This window comes from Centruroides vittatus, unplaced genomic scaffold (assembly GCF_030686945.1).
Source record: "Centruroides vittatus isolate TY-2023 unplaced genomic scaffold, ASM3068694v2 contig_680, whole genome shotgun sequence".
NCBI classification, from domain to species: Eukaryota; Metazoa; Arthropoda; class Arachnida; order Scorpiones; family Buthidae; genus Centruroides; species Centruroides vittatus.
Window position 1 is genome coordinate 3,512,948 of NW_027122427.1, and position 23,571 is coordinate 3,536,518.

General features: G+C 27.4%; 1 protein-coding gene across 4 annotated transcripts; it reads left to right on the top strand.

Annotated features, from left to right (window-relative positions):
- Window positions 1-1,371: 1,371 nt before the first annotated feature.
- LOC136980202 (uncharacterized) lies at window positions 1,372-23,168 on the top strand. Of its 4 annotated transcripts, none has more exons than XM_067276275.1 (7): window positions 1,372-1,462; window positions 11,468-11,568; window positions 14,032-14,118; window positions 17,916-17,999; window positions 20,078-20,277; window positions 20,358-20,630; window positions 21,900-23,168. In XM_067276275.1, the coding sequence occupies exons 2-7, from the start codon at window positions 11,507-11,509 to the stop codon at window positions 23,087-23,089; spliced, it is 1,896 nt and encodes a 631-aa protein (XP_067132376.1). In that variant the 5' UTR covers window positions 1,372-1,462; window positions 11,468-11,506; the 3' UTR covers window positions 23,090-23,168. The 4 variants fall into 4 exon arrangements, with proteins under 4 accessions (XP_067132376.1, XP_067132373.1, XP_067132374.1 ...); XM_067276272.1 differs by lacking the exon at window positions 1,372-1,462 and adding an exon at window positions 1,561-1,656; XM_067276273.1 differs by lacking the exon at window positions 1,372-1,462 and adding an exon at window positions 1,656-1,761.
- The last annotated feature ends 403 nt before the right edge of the window (window positions 23,169-23,571 follow it).

Genomic DNA, 23,571 nt, shown 5'->3' on the forward strand with positions numbered 1-23,571 from the left:
ATTTATTAATTACAATATTAACTGTCCCTCGGGTTATGGGTTTAAAAGCTTATATTATCAGTTATGGGGTTTAAATAGCTTGGGTTTGATATACAGGTATACCTCGAGTTACGTCGTTCCCGATAATACGTGGTTTGTCAAAAAAGTGTATGGAAAAATAAAAAGTCAAGTTTAAGTCAGTTTATTCGACTTTAAATCCGTCCGCCATAAACATTGAAGTCGTAATATCACTAGAAAAGCGTTGAAAGCACATAAAATCATATTAAAATATGTACATTTACAGTAAATGTTAATATAATCATCATAAATCCTAGGGAACGAACCATGAAAACATCTGTGTTTTTGTGTTGTCGTCTTATTTAGCAATCTTTAAGTGCTCATTATTGGCGTTTAGTTACGACGTAAGTCAAAACTACGACTTACGTCGTAACCACACAAGTAAATTCGACTTACGTCGCCTCTCCTAGAACCAATTACCGACGTAAGACGAGGTATACCTTTACATGGTTTTCGTACTTTTGAATTTCCCGCCAGGTAGGGTGCTGCATTCGAGAATACTCCCGGATTTCTGACCCACTGAGTTGGCAACTCTAATTGTAACTATTGTTTTCAATAAACATTTGTGTTTTTAACATTGAGTATTTTCAGCAACTAAAAGCCGACGCAACTAATATAAAGACTGCGCTTATCTGTCGACTAGTTTACAAGGACTTATTTTTACTTTCTGCGGCTTATATCGCAAAAAAATTAGGGTAATAATATAATTTGCTTTAGGGTGTCCAAAATGTGATTTTTTGCGGGACCCGTTACTCTTTGGGCGGTTCTGGCTAAATTAAATCACTAGAAAAGCGGCGACAATTGGGTTAATGTTACCTATGGTTCCAAAATGGCGGCTCGCCTCTGATTCAGGGGGACAAGAGAAAGAAAACAGTTGGGACACACGTTCTGACCTAACCTAACTTAACCTATTTTAATAAATTACCATAATTATTAACAACCAAATTATTGGAATGGGTTAGGTTAGGTTAGAACGTGCGTCCTTACTGTTTTCTTTCTCTTGTCCCCTTGAATCAGAGACGAGCCGCCATTTTGGAACCACAAGTAACATTAACCGACAATTGTAATAATTGCTTTCGGCATTATCACCAAAACTCACAAGAATGAATATGGAGCAACATGTGCCCAAATGCGTGGCACATGCTATTTTTTTTTTGATAAAAATACTCGTACATTCTCAAAAAGGCCCGAGAAAGTACGAATGTACGAGTATTCTGTAGCACCTCAACAGAGACGAATTAAAATACATAATATCGTATGATCCGGGCTTAAATTTCGAATATTGTTTAATGTTGGATTTTTCAGATAATCGGCGTAAGATTTTCTGAAAATTGTAGCCAATGATGTAAAATGTATATCAGAAGTTGAGAGAGCCAATATTTAAGCAGTCATAAAAGATACAAAAGTAGGTAATTTTTAAGCGTGTCTTAAAAATAAGTTTATTATTTTACCAAAAAAGCTTTAAAAAAAAGCAAGCAAACAAATTATTTTAGAGTTTGAAAAATCGAAAGCGCCATTGCTTCTGCCATCTAGCGGGAAAATCTTCACGATAAAGAAGGAGTGTATGTATGAAAACTCTTGTATATTTTGAAAAGTGATGTAAGTTTTCCTTTATTCTCTTAGCCCTTGTTAATGCATGACTCGCAGAAACTCGTCCATCATGTATTTGTTTTCATTTATGAATTTAATAAAGTGATAATCAAGGTTAGATTTCTTTGACAAGGTAAAGCTGCCATTTCCAATTGAATTTATTACTATCAAATTTGTTTACTGTTTTAAAAAAAATCAAAAAACAGAAATTATATGAAATTTATAATTTTATTTTTGACAAACTTCAAAAGATTCATTAAAACAGAATTATGTGATTGTACAGTTTAATTAATAATGAAATATAATTTAGAATTTTTGAGTGGCAAGATCCACAGCTTAATTATGAAAATACAGTATCAATATTCTTATTAAAATAATAGAATATTATGAAATTATATTTTGGTTTGATTAGCAAGATAAAAACAATTAAGTTTTTAACACACGAAGAGATCTATTGTTCAAAAATTGTTGATAATATAACTGAAGTGGTAAAATAACTGCTATAAAGTTTATTCATTGTATAATTATTCATCAAATGAGATGGGAATTACATTGAAAGTCATTGTTTCTAAGATTAAAGTTCAAGTGAAAAAGATTTGTTTGGTATATGAGAGCTACTTTAGAGCAGTGATTCTCAATCTATTTTATCACGCGCGAGTTTAAAAACCTATCGGACCTATTGATGAATCCCTACTAGTTTGTTGAGTGTTAGCAAAGCCTCTTCTATGTGGTTTATACAATTGAGTTTGTTCTTGAAATTTGATTGGTCGATTTTGATTAAACTTTGTCATTTTACGTAATATGAGATGAGGAAATTAAAAGTATAACAAAAATGGGGATCTGTAATTTTGATTTGGTCCCACTTTCGGATGCCGATTAGCACTTGATTCTTAGTTTGTGTAATGTGTATGTGCCTGATATTTCGACCCGACTAAAGTTGTGCTACGAGTTTCGGATACCTTAACCTAAAAACATATGTTTCATTATAAGATTAAAAAGTAAATAAAAATTTAGATATGTACTGATTGATTAATTGTCAAACAACAATTAATTCTCCAATAATCAGAGTAATTGTAAGCTGAGGCGTAGCTACCGTAGAGCAGTTGGAGCAAATTGCTCCAGGCACACGAATCATGAGGGCGCCAAGTTAGAAAGGGTGAAATAAAAACTTGTAAAAACATTTGTAAAAAAATGTTTGCATTTAATAATTAATCAAAACTTATTTAAGAAGCAGCGTGTCACAACACTGTCTTAGTTCTTAGGCTATATCAATTGAAAAAACAATAGCTTGTCATCTTGATTTGGAGAAAGTGATTGACCGATTTGCAAACGAAAAAGCGAGAAAACAACAATTTTGAAGGTTTTTTTTATTTATTATTATGTATTTGTTATGAAACTAAACTTGCATACATTTTGTCAATACAGTTTATATACTGTATAGTGAATATTATTAGGTACTCTGTACTTAAAGAATTATTTTGTTTTATTATTATATAATATTATAGTATTATTATATATTTATTAAATTGAATATCTTATTGTTGAAATGCCTCGAATCTCAAATAAATTAAATAATTAGATATATGTTTTTAAATTAAATGTTCAAAACAAATTTGACGAGACCTCTTCTGAGGAACAAGGGGCGCACCAATTCAACTTGCTCCAGGGCACTGAATATGTAGTTACGCCACTGATTGTAAGTAATTGTACCATTGGAAAAATGCTACTACTATTTAAATTTAAAATTATTAAATTAACATCAAAATTGAATGAATAAGAAATGATAACTTTATTAAAACAATAATTCAGGTGACACATCCAATTCCATTGGAAACTACTGTCTTTTTGTATCGTGAGTTTTCAAATGGAAAATGTTTTAGTTTGGTACTAATAAGGGCTTACAATATATAAAAATTTTGATATCCAAATTAAAAATGCTATCTATTTATTATTTCATTTCAAAACAAAATATATATGCCATCTACATTTACTGTACTTTTTAAAGAATTATTTAATTAATCTATCTTTTTTTCTGAATTACAGAAACTATTTCAAAACAGTTATTTGTTTTAGAATTTTGACCTTATTAAATATTTTCTCTTAATTTTTTTCAAAAAATGCATCTTAAATCTGAAAATTTAAGGAGCATATCGACAGTATGTATAAGATTTTTCAGTAAAGCAAATGGCTATTTAAATCAAAGTATAAATATGTAGAATTAAATAGACCTAATCCTATTTTTACACAATAGATTGGTACCTGGAAATTATGTGTGAAAAATACATTATATATATGGAAAATTAGAAGATTGGCTATGGACCTAAGAAATCAATGAAAAAAATGAAATGAACTATTTGAAAAATCTTGTTATAACAATTTTTTTTGCATGTTATCAAATTTTACTTCATATACATTGCACATAAAAGAAAATGAATTATAGGAACATAAATTTCATTTGAAAAACAAAAAAATATAAAGAATTAATGAACATAAAAATTGGACAGAATATGTAACTTGAGTTATATATAAGATTTTTACATAATGAGTTATATTGTCACTTTCTGACGATAAATGCATATGTTTGTGCATGATTGCAATATTGCTTTCCACTAAAAATGCTTTGGTTATCGTGTTCTTCATCCACAGGTTAAGTTCTTTCTGTAAACTCCTGAACAACTTTAGCAGTAATATCCTGTGCTGCTGATGTTACAATAGTTTTATGAACGAATTCAGTTATTAATGGCTAGGTTTGTATTGTGGCTAGGCCTTTATATAATTCTCTAAGATGACATTAACAATTTCAGATCACATTGAAACTTTAAATCTTGTTCCTTATTAGGTTCATATTTGACAAATTATTTTTAAAATTGTGTTAAATCAAAATCATTTAAAAAAGTTTGTGTAAAAACAGAATTAAGTGTATTTACTTTTAAATAATAATTTTCTTTAAAGATAAAGTTAAAATTAATTAATTTATTTATACTGTATAACTATTTTTTTCCCATGTCAGTTCTATTTTAAGCTATTCTCTAAAGCAGTGTTTTCAAACTAGGTTGCATAAAGGAAAGTAAGGTGTTCTGGGGAAATGCATAATGGTGGAAAAATTTATTGGCAGTCCTAAATATATATGTACACATTCACTATTAATTATTCAGCCACTGATAGCACACAAACAGTCCAATGCTGCTTTACACCAGAACCTTTTTAAAAGACAATTAATTGCTGGTATTTTAAATTTATTTTTGATAAGGATGAGATGATTGTCAAGTTAACTGATTAATTGTTAACTAATTGTTGTCAGGTATTTTTAAAATATCCTATAAATTTTTTTTTTAAATTTAGTTTTTAGTCTTTCTAAGTAATTTAATCTTAATTTAACCTATTTTTTTAATGTTAATTACAGTAGACCCCCTAAAACACGGTAGATACGTTTCATGTTAAATGAATTCCATGTTGTAGAAGTCACTTAGATTTTACAAATACATGAGCTGTTCACCACCCAGCACTTGTGCAGTTTAGGGAGTACGGCTGTTTGAAAGGTTTTTTCTATAAAATTAATCAATTCTAGACTAATTTGACTCGAACATTTCCAAAACACGCATAATTTTTTGGGAATAATCCATATAAACTATGCTATAAACAAAAAAATTGTAGGAATACTTACTGAGTGCACGCCATTCGAAGACGCCATTGCCTAAGCTTGTTTTTGCTGCAGAGTGGCTCACCGAACAGTAGACGTGTTTCCTGATAAGTTATTTTTCTGCAAAAAATTCGCTGAACTTTGGAGATATCATTAATAGAAATATAATTTTTATGGCCATTGAATAATAAATGTTTTTTAGTAGGTTCAGTGCTCATTTAAACTCAATGGTTTGTGCAATATCCACTATTGGTCCAGATTTGACCAATCCTGTCGAGACACGAGTCGGCCATGACAATCTGTCTCATTCTTTTACCGTGTTATACAAGCCTCTTTTAGCGTGTACAAACACGATCGCAATTTTTCCACTGTGTTATACGAATCTGTCTTATATGAACTCGTGTTGTAGGGGGGTCTACTGTGTATACTTTCTTGGCAGTTCTCTACTGATGTCATTCTGAGCAAATGGATGCAATGACTAATATTTCTGGTGGTCTCATTTTTCTGTTATTAATTGATAAATTAATTGACTTATGTCACAATTAATTTCACACATCAGACATCCTTTCAAGTGCAATGTAGTTAACAAAATAACATAAATAATTGGCAAAGTCAACAATTACTTGTTTAAAAATGAAAAATCTCTTTCAAAAGTAGGCAGGTCTGAATGATTCATTTTCAACATTTCAATTTCAGTTGAATGAGATTGAAACTTATTTTTAAAAAAATACATATTTCTAAAAATTTGATTTAACATACTTTGAATTTAACGAACAAAAGATTTTTTCCCCCCTAAAGGAAATAATTATAGAATTTTTTCTTTATTTGCTTATAATGCACATTAAAAGAGGTTGGGTCAATGAGTCAGTGAGAATAAATTATTTAATATACTATACATTATAATCATATTTTATATGTACAGTACTTGGATTATAGCATTATTTTAATACACCCTGCATGCTCATTATCAGTTTGTAAGTAATATATATTTTTAAAATACATTCGATTTAACAAACTTTGCCAATAGCAGAAACTAGATCACAAGTATAGACACACATACGTACAGGCTTATCACACCAGTAAACAAGATTAAATTACAAGATCTTTAATGATTATTTAAACTCCTTCTCAATTAGTTCATTAAATTGAGCATTTACTATATTTTTGTGTTTCAGTGATTGCTTCATCATTTTTATTTTCCATCTGTTTTAAGTATATATTTTCAAACTTTTAATTAGAGAATAGTTTGACTTTAATAGAATTATTCTAAACATAAGTATTCTAATATCAATGTTAAGTTACTTTCTCCAATCAAGTTTTTTTCCATAACTAGTTTTTACAGCTAAAAGCCACATTTAAGATCTATATTTATATAGTACTTGAGCTTTTTTATGATTATTATTCAAATGTATATGAAATTGAAGAATTATTTTAGTTTTATAACATTAGAATTTGATTTTTTAGGTTTCAAGTAGAGATAAGAATATTTTTTTTAGTCTTTGGATATTATCTTTATCATTAGTCATTATTGTCTACTGCAGGACATAAGCCTATCCAGGGATTTCTACCTTGAGTTTTCTGCATCCAGTTCACCCTCAGTCTTTTATATTTCATCTCTTCATCTCATTCTTAGTTGTCCAGGCATCCTTCTTCCTGATCTGATTTTCTTATTCTCTTTGCCAGCAATCATCTGTAGTTCTTCTCATATGTCTAGCCCAACCATGCTTTCTTCCTCTAACCCATTGTATGATATCTCTAATCCTAGTTTTTTTTTTTTTTTTTATTACCTCAATTTTCAGTCTATCTCTTAGGGCAGGGATGGCAAACCTTTTTGAGTCCACGTGCCATATTGTAAGCATACTTAGCTTTAAAGATGTTAATGTGTGCCAAAGTCTTAGACTTTGAATAATGATATTTAAAGAAATTAAACGAATACGCTTTAATTCGAATAAATGTAGAAAAATCTGATTGAAAAAAGAATGATCAGGTGATAAACAGAAAGGATGATTGAAAAGGACAGAAATCATATGATACATTACGTGCCAGATGATTTCCCTTATGTGCCACTTTGGACACGCGTGCCATAGGTTCGCCACTCGTCTTAGGGTTATCCCTAATATAATTCTTTCCATTTTTTTCTATACTATCCTTAACATATTCTTTTGCAATCTTATCAAAGCCCATGTCTCTGAACCATATATCAGCTTAGACAAAATACAACTATCAAATATTTTCTGCTTCAGAAATATTGGTACACTTTTATCTTGGAGAAGTGATGAGTGTTTTTTATATGATGGATTATTAATTATACTATAATTCAATGGAATAATCTATTGCTTTTAGCCTTTAATATTGTTTTACACTTAGTCTAGATCAAATAGAGACATATACAAGTGGGCTTATCATACTAGTGAACAAGATTAAATTACAAAATTTTTGATGATTATTTAACACCTTATTAAAAACTCTATAATAAATTATGGCTATTTTTTGACAATTATATAATACAGAACACTCAAAATATATTTCAGACTCAATACATCCTTCTTTACTTGGTGATCATATATAAATATAAATTATAAAAATTGTAAAATTATACAAATTATAAAAATACATTAAAAGGCTGTTGTAAATATGACAAATTTACAATTATCACAGGTGATGTCTGACAAGTATAATAGTTTTAAGATCATCACTTTCTTAGCATTAGAAGCAAATAAACACCTCAGTTGAACTAGCTGAAACAACTCATTACACAACAGAAACACTGGACTAATATGCACTACCACAGCTTCATTTGTCATATTTACAATAGCCTTTTAATGTATTTTTATAATTTGTATAATTTTATAATTTATATTTATGTATGAACACCAACTGAAGATGGACATATTGAGTCTGAAATGCATTTTCAGTGTTCTGTATTATATGATTGTTAAAAAGAGCTGTAATTTATTGTAGAGTTTTTAATAAGGTGTTAAATAATCATTAAAGATTTTGTAATTTTAATCTTGTTCACTGGTGTAATAAGCCCATATGTATGTGTGTCTATTTGATCTAGACTAAGTGTAAAAAATTATACTATAACTAAATATAAAAAAATAGTGCTTGCTCTAGACTTACAGTTTATATTTATTAAATTCCTACTATTCACACTCTCCCTATATCTTGTTCAAATTTTCAGTCGTTAATAAAATACTTTTTATTCATCCACTCAAGTTCAAATACATTTTTTTAAACTTGTAGTGGATGACACTTGATGTTAATACAGTTTTTTCAAATATTAATTCATTAATTAATTAAATTTAAACTGTGGCGCCCGTCAGCAATATGCCAATATTGCTGACGGGCGCCACAGTTTAAATTTAATATTTCTTGAACTTTCTAATTATTTAATAAAAAGTAACTAAAATAAAATTTTTCTTTGTTGACCTAAGTAGGAATTGACTTAAAAAATTTTTTTTTTAATATTATTATCTTGTTTTTTAATGTTTTTTTGAGAACTTTTTTATTGTCAGAAAATGTATTATTCTAAATTTGATCAGAAAATTTTTTTACTCAATAATCATATGTTTATATATCTAAAAGGTACTTTTTTCCAGATGTATAGATCTTCTATATTTTTAAATAAAAAGTTTTAATAATTGACCAGATTATTTGTTAATTATCATATTAACATACAGATTTGAATTAAATAATTTATAATCTAACATTTATTATATTGAATAACAGTATGTTTTGTTATAACAGGAAGGTTCTCAAATTTTGTGTGCTTGGAATACTTGATTTTAAAATAATGCAATGAAAAATCAGTACATATTGTTGAAAATACATTTATAATTCAAACTTCTATATGGCTTGGGTTTATTCTTTGACTGTTAAGTTACATATGACATGTCCTTCAGGTGATACTGACTATTTGAAAATTTATTGCAGTGAACAGTGAAATAGTTAACTTTTTCAACTATTTTCTTTATGTACCAGCTTTGGAGAAGATCCAAGTGGCTACTGTCAAGTCAACACAAAATTTTTCTTAAATTAACCAAACATAGAACTGTTGAAGTAAAACTAACTTATGTTTAACTATCAGATGAGCTTGGTGTTGCTCAAGCAAAAAGTAATGATGGCAAAGATTAAGATTATTAGATTATAGCCAATCTTACCTGTTTTCACCAGGTACAAGAATTAGGTTTCCCTTTTCTAGACTAGTTAGAGAATTTTTAGATGGTTCTAAAAATGTATACAATTTTCCGCAAAAACGCAAAAAACTACATCTAAAATAGTACAGTAGAAGCCGAGTTCTTCAGGATAATCCTTAACCTCTCCCTCTTCCCCGCAGGGGAAATTTTTAAAAATCCCTTCTTAGTGTACATTCTCATGACATACCCTAACTGTGTAACAAATTTCAACTTTCAACTCCTAACCCTTTGGGCTCTGCACTTATTATTATCAATCCATCTTGATAATATTATAAGATTATTATCTGTTTTTATCTATTCAAATCAATTCTTTATTACCTACTACTAGTACTTCTTGGTTTACATCTTACTTTTTTTGCCTTCTTGTGTTTTAAAAAACCTTAAACCTTTTTTATTTCTTGATTTTAGCTTATTTGAATATTTTTCATTTTATTCATATTAATTGTTAAAATATTATTAAACTATTCATTAATATAGCACATCTTATCATTCATATCTACAGTGTTAATATGCTATACAGTAGATGTTTAAATGTCATGGTTAAATTCACATGTACAAAATTCAACAATGCAGTTTAATTAAAGTGACAGTAAATGCCAAAATTCTGTTCAAATTATGTAAAATTTAAAATGTGTGAATAGAATACAAACTTGTATAATTTGAGAATCCCCTATATTTAAATATGTAATTGTTTTGACTGGTGTTTTTAAAAAGAAATTTGACAACTTAGCAGTAGTGATCTATAGATATATTTTAATTGAATTTGTTTTTATTTATAAATTAATGAATCAAGCAAGAAATTCAAGGTCAGATTTGAGAGTGTTTGTGCAATACTATTTCTAATTTCACACTTAACTTGTCTGGTTTATCATATGGATACAAAATAAATTGGATATTAATGTTTTCTTAATAATAATTTTTTTTAAATATGCTTATAGAATATATTGCATTTTGATATTGAAGAAATAACTATTATTTTTGTAATATAGTATACTCTTGATATCTTGAAATGGAAAGGATAGAGAAAAATTTTTCAATAGTCAGTCCCAGAACCATGTTGTAACACTTACAGAAAAAATTAGTAAAAGTTTTTGAGTCAACAATATTTTAAGTTACAGAAATTATCATTATTTTAATGAGATTATAAATATCACATTACAAACAATATACTTAGATTTAAATACACTACATTTTGTTTTTGGGTTGTAATTTGAAAAAATTATAGACCTATAAATTCTTACTGTTATCTGTTTGTTCATCTGTCCTTCCTTAATCTCGAGAACAGAGTTAGATAGATGAAAGTCAAGACCAGATATAGAAAGCTTCAGGACATGATGCCCCGATTAACTATATGAGAACTTTTGTTGCAAAACTAGAAGTCACATTATTTCAATTAAAAAGTTTTCCCTGAAAGGAGTTAGATGAATAGCACGACTTGATTGCTAAAGGAAAAGTATGATGTACAGGGGCACAACATTAATAATTTGAGGTGGACAGCATATATTTTAAATTAAATTAATTAAAAAATTGCAGCAAATTAAAATAATTGCTCATATAGATATATATATGTGTGTGTAAAATAATAAAAAATTTTCAGATTTATAATTAGGTCAAAAATGTTTTTCTTCATCCACATGAAAGATTAAACTCCTGCTAGTGTTAAGATTAGGTTTTTGATAAATCAATAAAAATTGGAGCCAGAGACAAATGAGATGCCTTCTTACTTTTCCATTCATAGGCATTGGGACCATGCTATTAACTTTTATCCATTGAGAGGCATGCTGGTAATATGTAGATTTCAAGCTGACCCCTACTGATAAATTCTTGTAAAATATTTTCAATTGTAAAATTCATATTTCACTATTTACATAATAATCTACTAATTGTTTCACTTGTATTTATTGTTGTGTATAAATATTGCTAATGTATAAAAATAAATGGAAAACTTATATTTATTGAATTATTATTTTTTATATTTTAGATGTTTTCATGATAACAGTAAAAACATATAACGTTACCCATGAAACGAGGCAATCGATTTTCACCTCCTCGGAGAGAGAGAAATTTCAAAGACAAAGGACGGTAATTAGAGATATTAATTGTGATATGTTAATTAACATTTTGATCTAATTGTATTTTAAAAAATATATAAATTTTATTTGTAAAAGGAAAATTTCTCTATATTAGAGTAAAATTACTAATTTTGATTTTTTTGTATTCACTTTTTGCTTGTCAATAAAAAATGGAATTGTTAATTATTTAATTAGTTTGATACAAGTATGGTGTTTGTACTGTATAAGAGTAAGCTCTGTTTGTTGTTTGGTTACTGAAAAAATCTCTTATGACTGCAGAGAATGTTTAGAGCCTAGTAGGGGAAGAATCCTCCAGATATAAGGCTTATTAAATTATGGAGGAGAAAAGCTTTTGGAAACTGGGTCAGTTGAGAAAGGGAAAAGTACTGGCAGACAGTTTGTTTTTGAATAAACAGAGGCTGAAATTTAAGATGCTGCTATATAATTAGTAAATTTATGAGACAAACTTCATGGCAGTTTATAACAGTCTACAGTGTACAAAGTGTTATGGAAATGTCTACAGCTGTATATCTACAAAGTTCAGCTACTTCAATATTTGAAATAAGATGCTGAATGTGAGGAATTTGCTAACTGTATACAGGTATACCTCACCTTACGTCGGTAATTGGTTCCAGGAGAGGCGACATAAGTCGAATTTACTTGTCACTAGGCTAAACTACAAATTACCATTTCCAGTTCTTTATTTTATTTTAAATGCATTTTTAATAATATATAGTTAATAAGAATCTATTTTAAGCTCACAAAAAAATAAATTTTAGTTTTTAATATAATACAGAAAAAAAGTAATCTAAATTTACAAATACATGTACGTACAGTACATACTTGTAAATGTACATGTTTACAATTTGTTGATGTTTACAGTACATTGCAGACTCTATTTGTGAATGTGCTTTCTCTAACACATTATAAAATAAGATGATTTTTTAAGGTTAAATAACAAATGCAGTTATTAAAATTAATTATATTAACATTTACCATAAATCCACATATTTTAATATGATTTTATGTGCTTTTAATGCTTTTCTAGTGATATTACAACTTCAATATTTGAGGCGGACAGATGTAAAGTCAAATAAAATGACTTAAACTTGATTTTTATTTTTCCATATACTTTTTTGACAAACGACATAACTTGAGATATACCTGTATTGAATAAAATTGATGAGGATAATCAATTTTTGCATGTTTATTTTTCAGATGAAGTCTCATTTCATGTTAGTGGTTTAGTCAATAGACACATTGTGTATATTTGAGGAGCAGAAAATTCACTTGTAATAAGAGAGCATATTCTATCCCAACATTAATGTATGGTATGCCCTATGAAATGATCATATTATTATATCTGTTTTCTCCTTCTTTTAAAACATGATTAGTGCAAATATGTTTCTAGACATGTTCATTATGCTATACCTCAATTTGAACAGATGCAGTGTACTATTATTTCCTAGCTGATTGGAGTATATACTCATTAGACTTAAGTTCACTTGTTGGACAACATGCATTTTGGATGAAACATTTTCAAACTGTTGGGTAGGCAGGGATGGGCCAGTTTTGCAAACTCCAGGTCAATAGACATAATCTGCTAGATTTCTTTCTTTGGGGATATATTAAAGATTTGGTATATATGACAGTATTCTAGATATGGAAACATACAAAAATGGATTACATGTGCAATCGAATGTATCATCCCAAAGATTTTAAATGTATGGAGAGAGATTGAATATCACTTTTATATTCTATATCCCACAAGAGATGTGCATGTTAAACTTTATTGAAGTCCTTATTTGTGGATAAAAACTGGCACAATTTGATAAAATTTAGTTAATGTATTAATACTAATAAAACTGGTAACAAATTGTTATCAGGGTTATCATTTATGCCTTGCATAAAATTAATAAAAGTTTTTATAATCTAGAATTTAATTTTATAAGTATATTAAACATCCCAAAGCCCAATACACAGATACTCAACCAAACAATCACCTTAAACAATTGGGCTATAAATCTGCTATTATTAATGATTAGATACTAATTTGGCACTAGAAGTAGATGTTAGGCACGGATTTATAGCTTGATTGTTTGAGCACCTTTAGTACCAAATACTTAGCATCTAATTATTAATAATAGTGGATTTTTAGCCCGATTGTTTAAGGCAATCATTTGGTTGAGTATTTAATTTTATTTTATCAGAGAATATGTATTATTTAGCACATATTTTGGAAATAATATTTTATTTTATTTCTTAAATAAAAAAATATGTGTTCTAAAAATAAAATTAAAAAATTTATAAAAAAAAAAGATATCAAAAGATTCCAAATTTAAAACTTATTGATATGAATGATATAATATAATATCAGTTGAATTTTTATTATTAACAATCTTAGAGTTTCAAACAATTTATATTTGTTATTTTTTATATGATTATTTAATAATAAAAATTCCGTTTATTTCAGAGACTTTCATCGCTTCAATAAAGGAAATATTCCCGATAGAGATCGCTCTCCTTTAAAAAATTTTGAAAATTATAGGCGAGGAGATAGGTAAAATGTATTACATATCTATACAAATAAATCCCAAAGAGCTGGAATTTTTATGGGCTATTTTTTATGCTATAAATTTAATTAAATTAATAAGACTTTGACATTAAAGGTGGGCGATGCTGTCATTTTGTATTAAATTTACTCATTCAAATTAATTTTTAATTAATAAATAATTTATAAATGTTTATTATATGTGTATTAATTATCATTTATGCATAAATATATAGTCTATAAGAATACAAAATTATTTAGAAGTTTGAATTCAGTATAAAAAACATTAACACCACATTTTATATTATAATCTACTGTAATTTCTTTTATCCACATTGAATATTTTAAACTGTACGACTATAAAGATGGCTACATATTTTAAAAAAGATGATTTAAAAAGGACTTTACAAATTTGAAAGTGTGGGGCAAGCCTCTACTAATTTGAGGTGGAGAGCATATATTTTAAATTAAATAAATTAAAAATATGATTAAAATTTGTAGCCCAGCTTTGTGACAATGTCACAATAAATAATTGCTCATTTTCTGTTTAATTTTTCCTGAATTTATTTTAGCATTTATTATTATCATCACTTATTTTATAATTATATCTACAAGGAATTAAATCATCAAATACAAAATGATTTGGGATAGATTTTGGTTAACTGCTAACAATTATTATTTTATGTTGTTAATATACTAAATTTAGCCTGAATAATCTTGGATTTAATGATTTGGTTATTATAGAATATTCATACTTGGTTGCTTATATCTGTTATGATCAATAGTGTGACATGTAAAATGATGTGAATGTTCATTTATTTACAAGAATGACCAAAGTAACATGATAATGATATCTTTGACCAAACATTCACAATATTATCCAAACACATTAAACATTTATGTATTTTGCCAGATATCATCGTTTTTTTTTCAAGAAAGTATTATCAGTAATGACCAGGTATTGACGTGAATGGTAATTAATCATTTGTCATTACTGAATATCTATATGACAGATTGTTTTTTGTGGTCCAATTTTTTGCATTACACATGACTAAGGACATATATTTATTTATATAATGCAGGCATACACAATATATTTATTTTTTGGAACTTACTTGATCCCACCATTTAAAAGTGAATGCCAACACTAAACATTAGTGTAGGGTTTACATTACTTTTCTGTCTTCTGGATAAGATGGCCTAAATAAAGTCTACTGTATATTAATAAAATAACAAAAACAAATTAAGGTTATGACCTTATTGCAAATCATCCTGTATTTGGTGATTCCATCTTGGCAGTTGTCAAAACAAACTAACTACTTTTCACCCAGTTGTAGGAGAATATATGCAGAACAGAGAAAAGAGTACCAATAAATAGTTAGTTGTTTTCTACTAGTGAAGTTTCTAGTATATTAAGTGAAGTAGAATTAGTAGAAACACAACAGGTTCCTTTTAGAATAGATTGAAAAGTCACTTTTTAAAGTAAAACATAAAATTATCAGAAAATATTTGCATTTTATTTCTTTTGTTTGCAAGTTTATTTATAAAATCATTTTAAGATTAAAAAAAACTATTTTTAATTAATATTTATTTGATATTAAATACTAATTATGTGTTCAAAAATAATAGATAATTTCTTATTATATGTATTTACAGAAATATTTAATATACCCATTTAAATTATGATTTTAAAATGCCATTAATCTTTAGTCAATTTGATTTCCATCCAAGTCTAATGTTCTCATTCAGAATGACAGTGAATTTGATTCAATGTATAATATGAAATATGAAATTATTTTAAAGAAACTATTATGCTTTTACTAATTCTACTTTACTAAACAGATGAAAATTATTAAGGGTTGGAAGGACTACATATTACATTGAATGCAATAGTTGTCATGACAGTTCACATCATTAACTAAGCAGCATTTGGACATTATTGTGTTGCATTGCCAATATTATTTGCTAGAGCAATGTTTTATGTCCCTGCCCTATCCTTTCACATTATTGCCCAAAACAATGTTCAAATGTCCTGAATGACTGACTATTTATGTGATTTCATATATTGACATCATTGACCATGACCATGACATATATATCAACAATTATTTACTAACAGAAATGAAACAGAAGAAACAACTTTTTAACATTTGACATGATACTTTCTAAACTGCATATCAGTTAAGTGTCATGCTTTCCAACAGTTGCTCTTCAGATACAGTCATACAGGATAGGTGAAGATTTTATTTTTGTTCTAGCAATTTTTTGCTAGATATATGCCAGTGTGGGTTATCTGCACAAAGTTATGATAGATATTTAATGAATAACAAATATGAAATTTTTCTGAATTGTACAATTTTATGAAATAACTATTATCTGATAATGAGAATTGTGATAACACAAGTTTTTAATCTGATAAGAATTTCTTGTATGAAATGTAAACTATCCCAGAATATATTTATTTTGCAAATGATTCCTGAAGTGTTTACAGCAAATTTATTTTGTAATGCTTTTCCTTAGACAATCTCACCTAATTATTTTTTATTGGAAGTATTCCTTTCAATATACGAGTATTTACAAGTTGTTTGTAATAAGGATATTTACTTGATAGACTTCTATAACAGATATTGAAAATATGTTAGGAACTGCATGTGAATAAAATTCATGCACCAACATTGTCATGTGATTATTTACTTTTGAATATTTTACAGAAAAGGTTTTGCTTTTATAATTTATTTTGGTAAACTGTAAAATATTAATTGTTTGTTTCAATCTTATTTTATTTATCTTTATGCTTTTCCTGTTTTAGAATTAATATTTTTGCAGTATTTAAGTTTTCTTGAATAACTGATGATTCTTTTTTTTTAAATTTGTTGAATTTTTACAAAAACCATTCAAAGCATTAATTACACAATAAATTAGACATTTATATTAATTTCAAATGTTTAATTCAAATAAATTATTTTTAAATTTCATTCACATGATAAATGAATAGATTAATGAATAATTATATATTATACTTTATTAAATTAATAAATCCATTTTAATTTTACTAATACCAAACAATCTGCAAGATTGTATTAGACCATATTATGATTTTATTTATATGAATGTAGCCATAATATAGTCCAATATAATCTGGTAGATTGTTTGGCATTAACCACAGTTGGGTTATTTAATGTTTATAATTTTACTGAATAATAACAGCATTTAATATCTGATATCATATTTATATATTTGGTAACAATTTCCTAATATATTTGATGTAAGGTTTACAAGTTCAGTACATTGAATATGCACTGAACTACTGTAATAGTACTTATGAGAGTTGACAATTTCACTTAATTTTCATTTTATTTCTAGAAAGAAGAATGTGAAGTATATTCAGTGAAATGTGATTATATTTTAATAAAATTAAATTGATTGTTGAACATTTGATGAAAGTATTAATCAAAAAGCAGAGATGCAGAAAATTTAATGTATTTTTTATTGGAATCAAATATGTATTAGATGAATTAAAATTATATGTAACATCACATTATTAGAGATAGACAAAAATCTAACTTTCTAATTACATTGCTAACAAATATTATTTTAATAAATTTTGTTTCACTTTTGTAAAAAATTATTACACTAGATAAAACTTCTTTAAATAGTAACAAAGTAATAATAATTTCAATAAACACGCTCCAACAAACTTAAAATACAGTGTTTTTCTTTACTTGGCAGTTGTGAATTATTATTATAATATTTTGAATAGATTAATTTGCATATTTTAAATGTTAAATGTTTAATTTTTCATATAGTTCTGGATCAGCCCAAATGCCATTTAGAGATCATTTTGATTCTCAACCGAATGACTGTGAAATTGTTGTTAGTAGACAACAAAGGTAAGTTTATTATTTTAAGGTACAATAAATGTATATATTTATTACATTGAAAATTTTGGTTTTTAAATGAATTTTAAATAATATCTAATTAGTATTAATAATATAATGAAATGTTTATTAATTAAACAGACTTTTGTAATTGTATTTAACTATGTTTTAGTGATTATAGTATATTTATATTAGAGAAGGATAAAAGATATTTCAAGTTTTTCTACAGGTTTTATTTGAAATATAATACTTTCTAATGAAAATGAGAGTTGTTATTACACTTACTTGTTTCTTATCTTTATAAAATATTAAGTTATCAAAAGTGCTTGCCAGTAATAAATGTTTTATCTTTTTATATGATGTTTTACAAACTTTATTAATAGCGAGGTTGAGGCCGAAGTTTTCAATGTGAAAATGTGTACGTCGGACGTTCAGCACCTCTTTCCTGTAAGCCTAGAAATTTGACAATGGTGTTTGGAAAGTCAGTGGAATCATGCTTGACATTCCAAATGCCATTGTCAAACTTCTAGGCTTACAGGAAAGCGGTGCTGAATGTTCAACATACATGTTTTCACGTTTAAAACTTCGGCCTCAACCTTGCTATTCTTATTTAAATGTATTAACAACTGAAGAAAGTTTATTTATCATTCTAAAATTGTGCTTTTTATTTTACAAAGTTGGAAATCTTAATCTGTTAGCTGTTTAGTGTACATTAACTTTGGATGTTTTTACTGAAAATCACAGAATTTACAAATTATGACAAGTTTAAACCAATATTTCAAGTGAGCTAAAAATAAAAACTAATATCTGGATTAAGAAAAGAAATATTTTAGCAAGTTGCCAAAAAATGATTGCTGAAGTAGGTAGAAAAATGGAAAAACAGTTTACAGGTTTAGCTGTTAGGTTACATGGAAGATATGACAATACTTCATTTGTCATGTTGCTGCATACAGTATGATAGAACTATACTGCAAATTTAGTATACTGGTATATCCTAGATGTGAGAGATTAAAAATGTGTTTAATAAATAAATTTTGTCTAATAAAATAATAGAAAACTTGGTAGAATTTAAAAAATGAATTTTTAACAATCCATTAAACACAATGTTAACAAACAATTTAAAATAAATAAATTGGTTTATTAATAGATAAACAACATAAGTAGAAAAATACTATTAATAAATATTGCATCATAGAATTAAAAAATTTCAGTTAGGATTAATATAGAATTAATATATATGTGGTAATATATTCATTGGATAACAACAATTGTTGTAGGTATTATTATATTCTGTTACAGAATAAATTAATATCTGTTTATCATTAGTATTTTAGTTTTAATTTTACATTAGAACATAATTTTATAAAAGTATTTTTATTTTATTTAAAAATATGATAACATTTTAATCTTTATTTATTAATAATTTAATGTATGGTTTAATAAATATTTATTTTAATATTGTGTGAAATTTCAAAATGTACAATATATTTTCTTAGAATGATAAACATTTCCAAAGATTAGCATCTCCTTATTAGGAATAATATAACAAATTAAAAAAATATCTTGAATGTAATCAAGATTTAAGACTTGATTTATTTAGAACTAATTAATTGTTTATTGAATAACCTATCTTTGTTGAACTTTAAGTGTTTCAACTATGTTTAAATGAAGCACTTAAAAGGTTATAGAAACGAAGAGTATTCTTAGAATTAACATTTATATCATTTGGCTGCATGGAGGATGCAAAGTTTTATTGAATGTTTTCTGTTTGTTGGTATAATTTTCAATACTATATGAAATTTTTCATTCTCTAGGGAGTCATTATTGAAATAAAGTTATCAATTTTCTATCTTAGAGGTTTTTCTACAATAGAGAAAAAAACAAGGATGTTTTTATAGTATTGAAGTTTTTACTAAAAGCAAGAAAAAATTCTGATTTACAGAATGCAATGCTGTTATGTCATTGAAAGTTATCAGTTTATTGAATATGCTTCATTTAATGAGATAGAATAAATTTAATAATAAGCTTTGTTTAATTATTTTGATGTGTTATTTTTTAAATTTGTAGTAAAAATATTTTATTTATTACAGAATATATGCAGAATCAATTGAAACTAGACTGAAAAATATTGGTTTTCGAGTCGATATTCTCTTTCTTAAAGAAGATAATCTTCTTGTCCAAACAGTAGATGATATATCAGAACGTGGATGTCTTTATGCAATGGTTATCACTCCTCAAAATGAAATTCATAATTCAGTTACTTTAAATATTCTTCATGGACGTCCACAAGGTATTAATTAAAATATAAACATTGAATTTATTTTAAAATTAATATTTTAATTAATAATTTATAAACTTTTGTTTATCTAGAACATCGAAATATGCCTATAGATGATGCTATAAAATTAATTGCTCGTAATTACCATGAATATATTCAAAATCAAAGAGAGAAAATGAATTTAAATGCTATTCATGGTCAGTTTGGAAACTCGCTTATGAAATCTCCAGAAACTCAGTTTTTACTTAATATGCTTGCTGATGGTAGATTTCTGACTATAGTGGAATTAGAAGTAATAATTAATTATTTAGGTGATGTGAAAAATAAATTATTGGGAATTGACAAAAGCAAAGAAATAATATCTGGTAAGTAATTTTACTTTATTTTTACAGAAACATCAAAATAGTAATTTAAAATTTTAACAATATTCAATACATTTTTTTACAATACTTCCTCAAATCTAACACTTTTCTCTCTAAAATACTTTTTGAAAATTAAGTATAACTGATAAGAAAAATATTCAAAATGTCGCAAAAACTTTTCAGTATAATGAATACTTTTCCTTTAAAATTTTGTCTTTGGAATTATTTAACCTGATCAAAAAATATTCTGTATTAAAATTTTTGTTACACAATGAGAAATACTATAACTGAATGATAATCTGTTGGATGTTCAAATTGAAATTGTAGATTTTGTCATTTGTTTTATATTTTTTTTTCTAAATTAATTTTTTATTTTTTCTTTTTTTAAGATTTTTTAATTTTAATGATTGTTTACATTTTTCTCATTAATTGAAACATAACAAGAGTAGAAACAAATTATTAGATCTGTATTATTAGATATTTATGCACTGGTATTATATTCTGACCAGTAAACTGTGATGAATGGTTGAAGGAATATACAGGGTGTTCGGAAATTCCCGTTACAAACTTCTAGGACTTGTAGAGGGGAGTGAGTACATAATATTTTGATTAGGAACCCATGTCCGGAAATGTGCCATTTCCATTCTACGACAGTTTCAATTCAGGTGTTTAACTCTTCCACTTCTGCTGAGGGAAAGAAAAGTCTCAGAGTTGCTTTTCCTGGTATGCAATAAGGTAGACAGGATGACGTGTAGAATAATTAAATTTCCTAGTAATTGCACTGCATCATGGCTAATTCAAATTCTTCAAGCAGAAGTGAAAGAGTTAAACATCTGAATTGAAACCATCGTAGAATGGAAATGGTACATTTCCAGACATGGGTTCCTAATCAAAATATTATGTACTCACTCCCCTCTACAAGTCCTAGAAGTTTGTAATGGGAATTTCTGAACACCCTGTATAAAACCAGAGCTGTATTTTGAATACTTTTATAAAATAAAGAGAATTGAAATTTAATATGTAATAATATCTTTTAAATCAATCAACTAAATCTTTAATTTAATACTAGTATTTAAGTTGACTCAAACGAAATTGATACTTTTGATCTATCATAATTCAAGATATTTAAATTTATAAAATTTAATGTCAGAAAGTAAATGAAATCATTTACTTGAAATAGATGTAAGAAATAGACATAATTAAATAACATAAGATTTAATTACATTTTCTTTTTATTTGCTTACGAATAATAATAATTTTTAATGATCTTAGGTGAGCAGGGAACAATTGATCAACCAGTTATGTCACCTAATATGTTGAATATGGTTAATCCGGTTCAAGTTCCATCAGTTGATATATCTGGAGTTTTTGGAAACAAGGAAGATCCTAAATTGATGCAAACAGAAATAAATCCTGTAGAACCAGTAAATTCAACATACATTAATTTTAATAATCCTAATGTACAAAAGGCATTAGATAATCTTATGCAAAATAGTTCATGTTTATTAAGAAATTTTAGTTTAAACTCAGGATTAATGTCAAATATTGGTAATGAAAATACTCTTCCTGTTCAAAATCCTGACACGTCTGAACAGATGAGTGCCATTATGAATAGAGAGAACTTGATGAATGATCCTAATAATCAAAATTTATTAGGATCTAATAAAGATTTTGCAGCAAATAAAAGTCTCCTTGGTTCAGGACCAGCTGGAATTAATAAAGGATTATTAGGTTCTGCTCCTATTAATCAGAGTTTACTTGGATCTGGGCCAATTGATGGTAGTCAAAATTTGCTTGGATCCAGATCAGACCTGAGTGCTCAAAGTTTACTCGGTACAGGACCAGGTGGTAACTTGGGTCTATTAGGATCGAGACCTCCCGGAAATCAAAATCCGCTCGGACAAGACACTGACATGCTTGGACCACGATCGGATATCATTAATCAAGGATTATTGGGTACAAGACCCGACGTAAAAAATTCAGGCTTACTCGGAACCAGACCCGACTCTAGTATTCAAGGACTATTAGGTTCACGACCAGACGGTAGAGGAGATAATCAAGGATTATTAGGCTCCAGACCCGACGGTAATAATCAAGGTCTGCTGGGATCAAGACCCGACGGTAATCAAGGTCTATTAGGAACAAGACCAGAAGGTGGAAATTCTGGTCTACTAGGATCAAGACCAGATACCGGTAATCAAAATTTTCACAATTCAAGATCTGGAATGAATAACCAGAATATTTCTGGGTCAAGAGGTGATTCCAGCCCTCAAGGTTTACTCGGTTCACGACCGGATAACAATCAGAGCTTACTTGGATCAAGACCAGAGTTTGGTAACCAAAGTCTGCTTGGATCAAGACCAGATTTTGGTAATCAGAGTCTTCTCGGTTCTAGACCGGCTTCCAATAACCAAAGTCTGCTCGGCCCAAGACCGCATTTTAATGCAAGACATAGGTTTTAAGTTCAGCATCATATCATCACTAATGATGATTCCATTTCATTTAACACTTGTCAAGAATTAAAATATACTTTTTATTGCATATTGTGTTTCATTTAATAAAATAAGATATATTATAAATTTTCTTCAAACTAATTCTTGAAAAAGTTAAATCACTTAAATTTTTAAAACAAAATTTAATGTAGATAAGTAGCATATTTTTTAATTGTGGTAGAAAATAAAATTGATATAAAACTGAAATTAATAACAAAAAATTAAACATTCAGAAATGATTTCATCAATACCTATCCTCCTTTAAAACGAAATTATTCAGAATAGATATTAATCTTATCCAAGAAAAATCCAGAGTTAGATTTACTGTATTTGTCCTATTTCTGTATATAAGATATATTACATATACACGGACGGATATAGATTTTTCGGGGCCTAAGGCTTATTGAAGTCCAATGGGGCCCCATTTTTCGTTAGATTAAGAATCTTTAAAT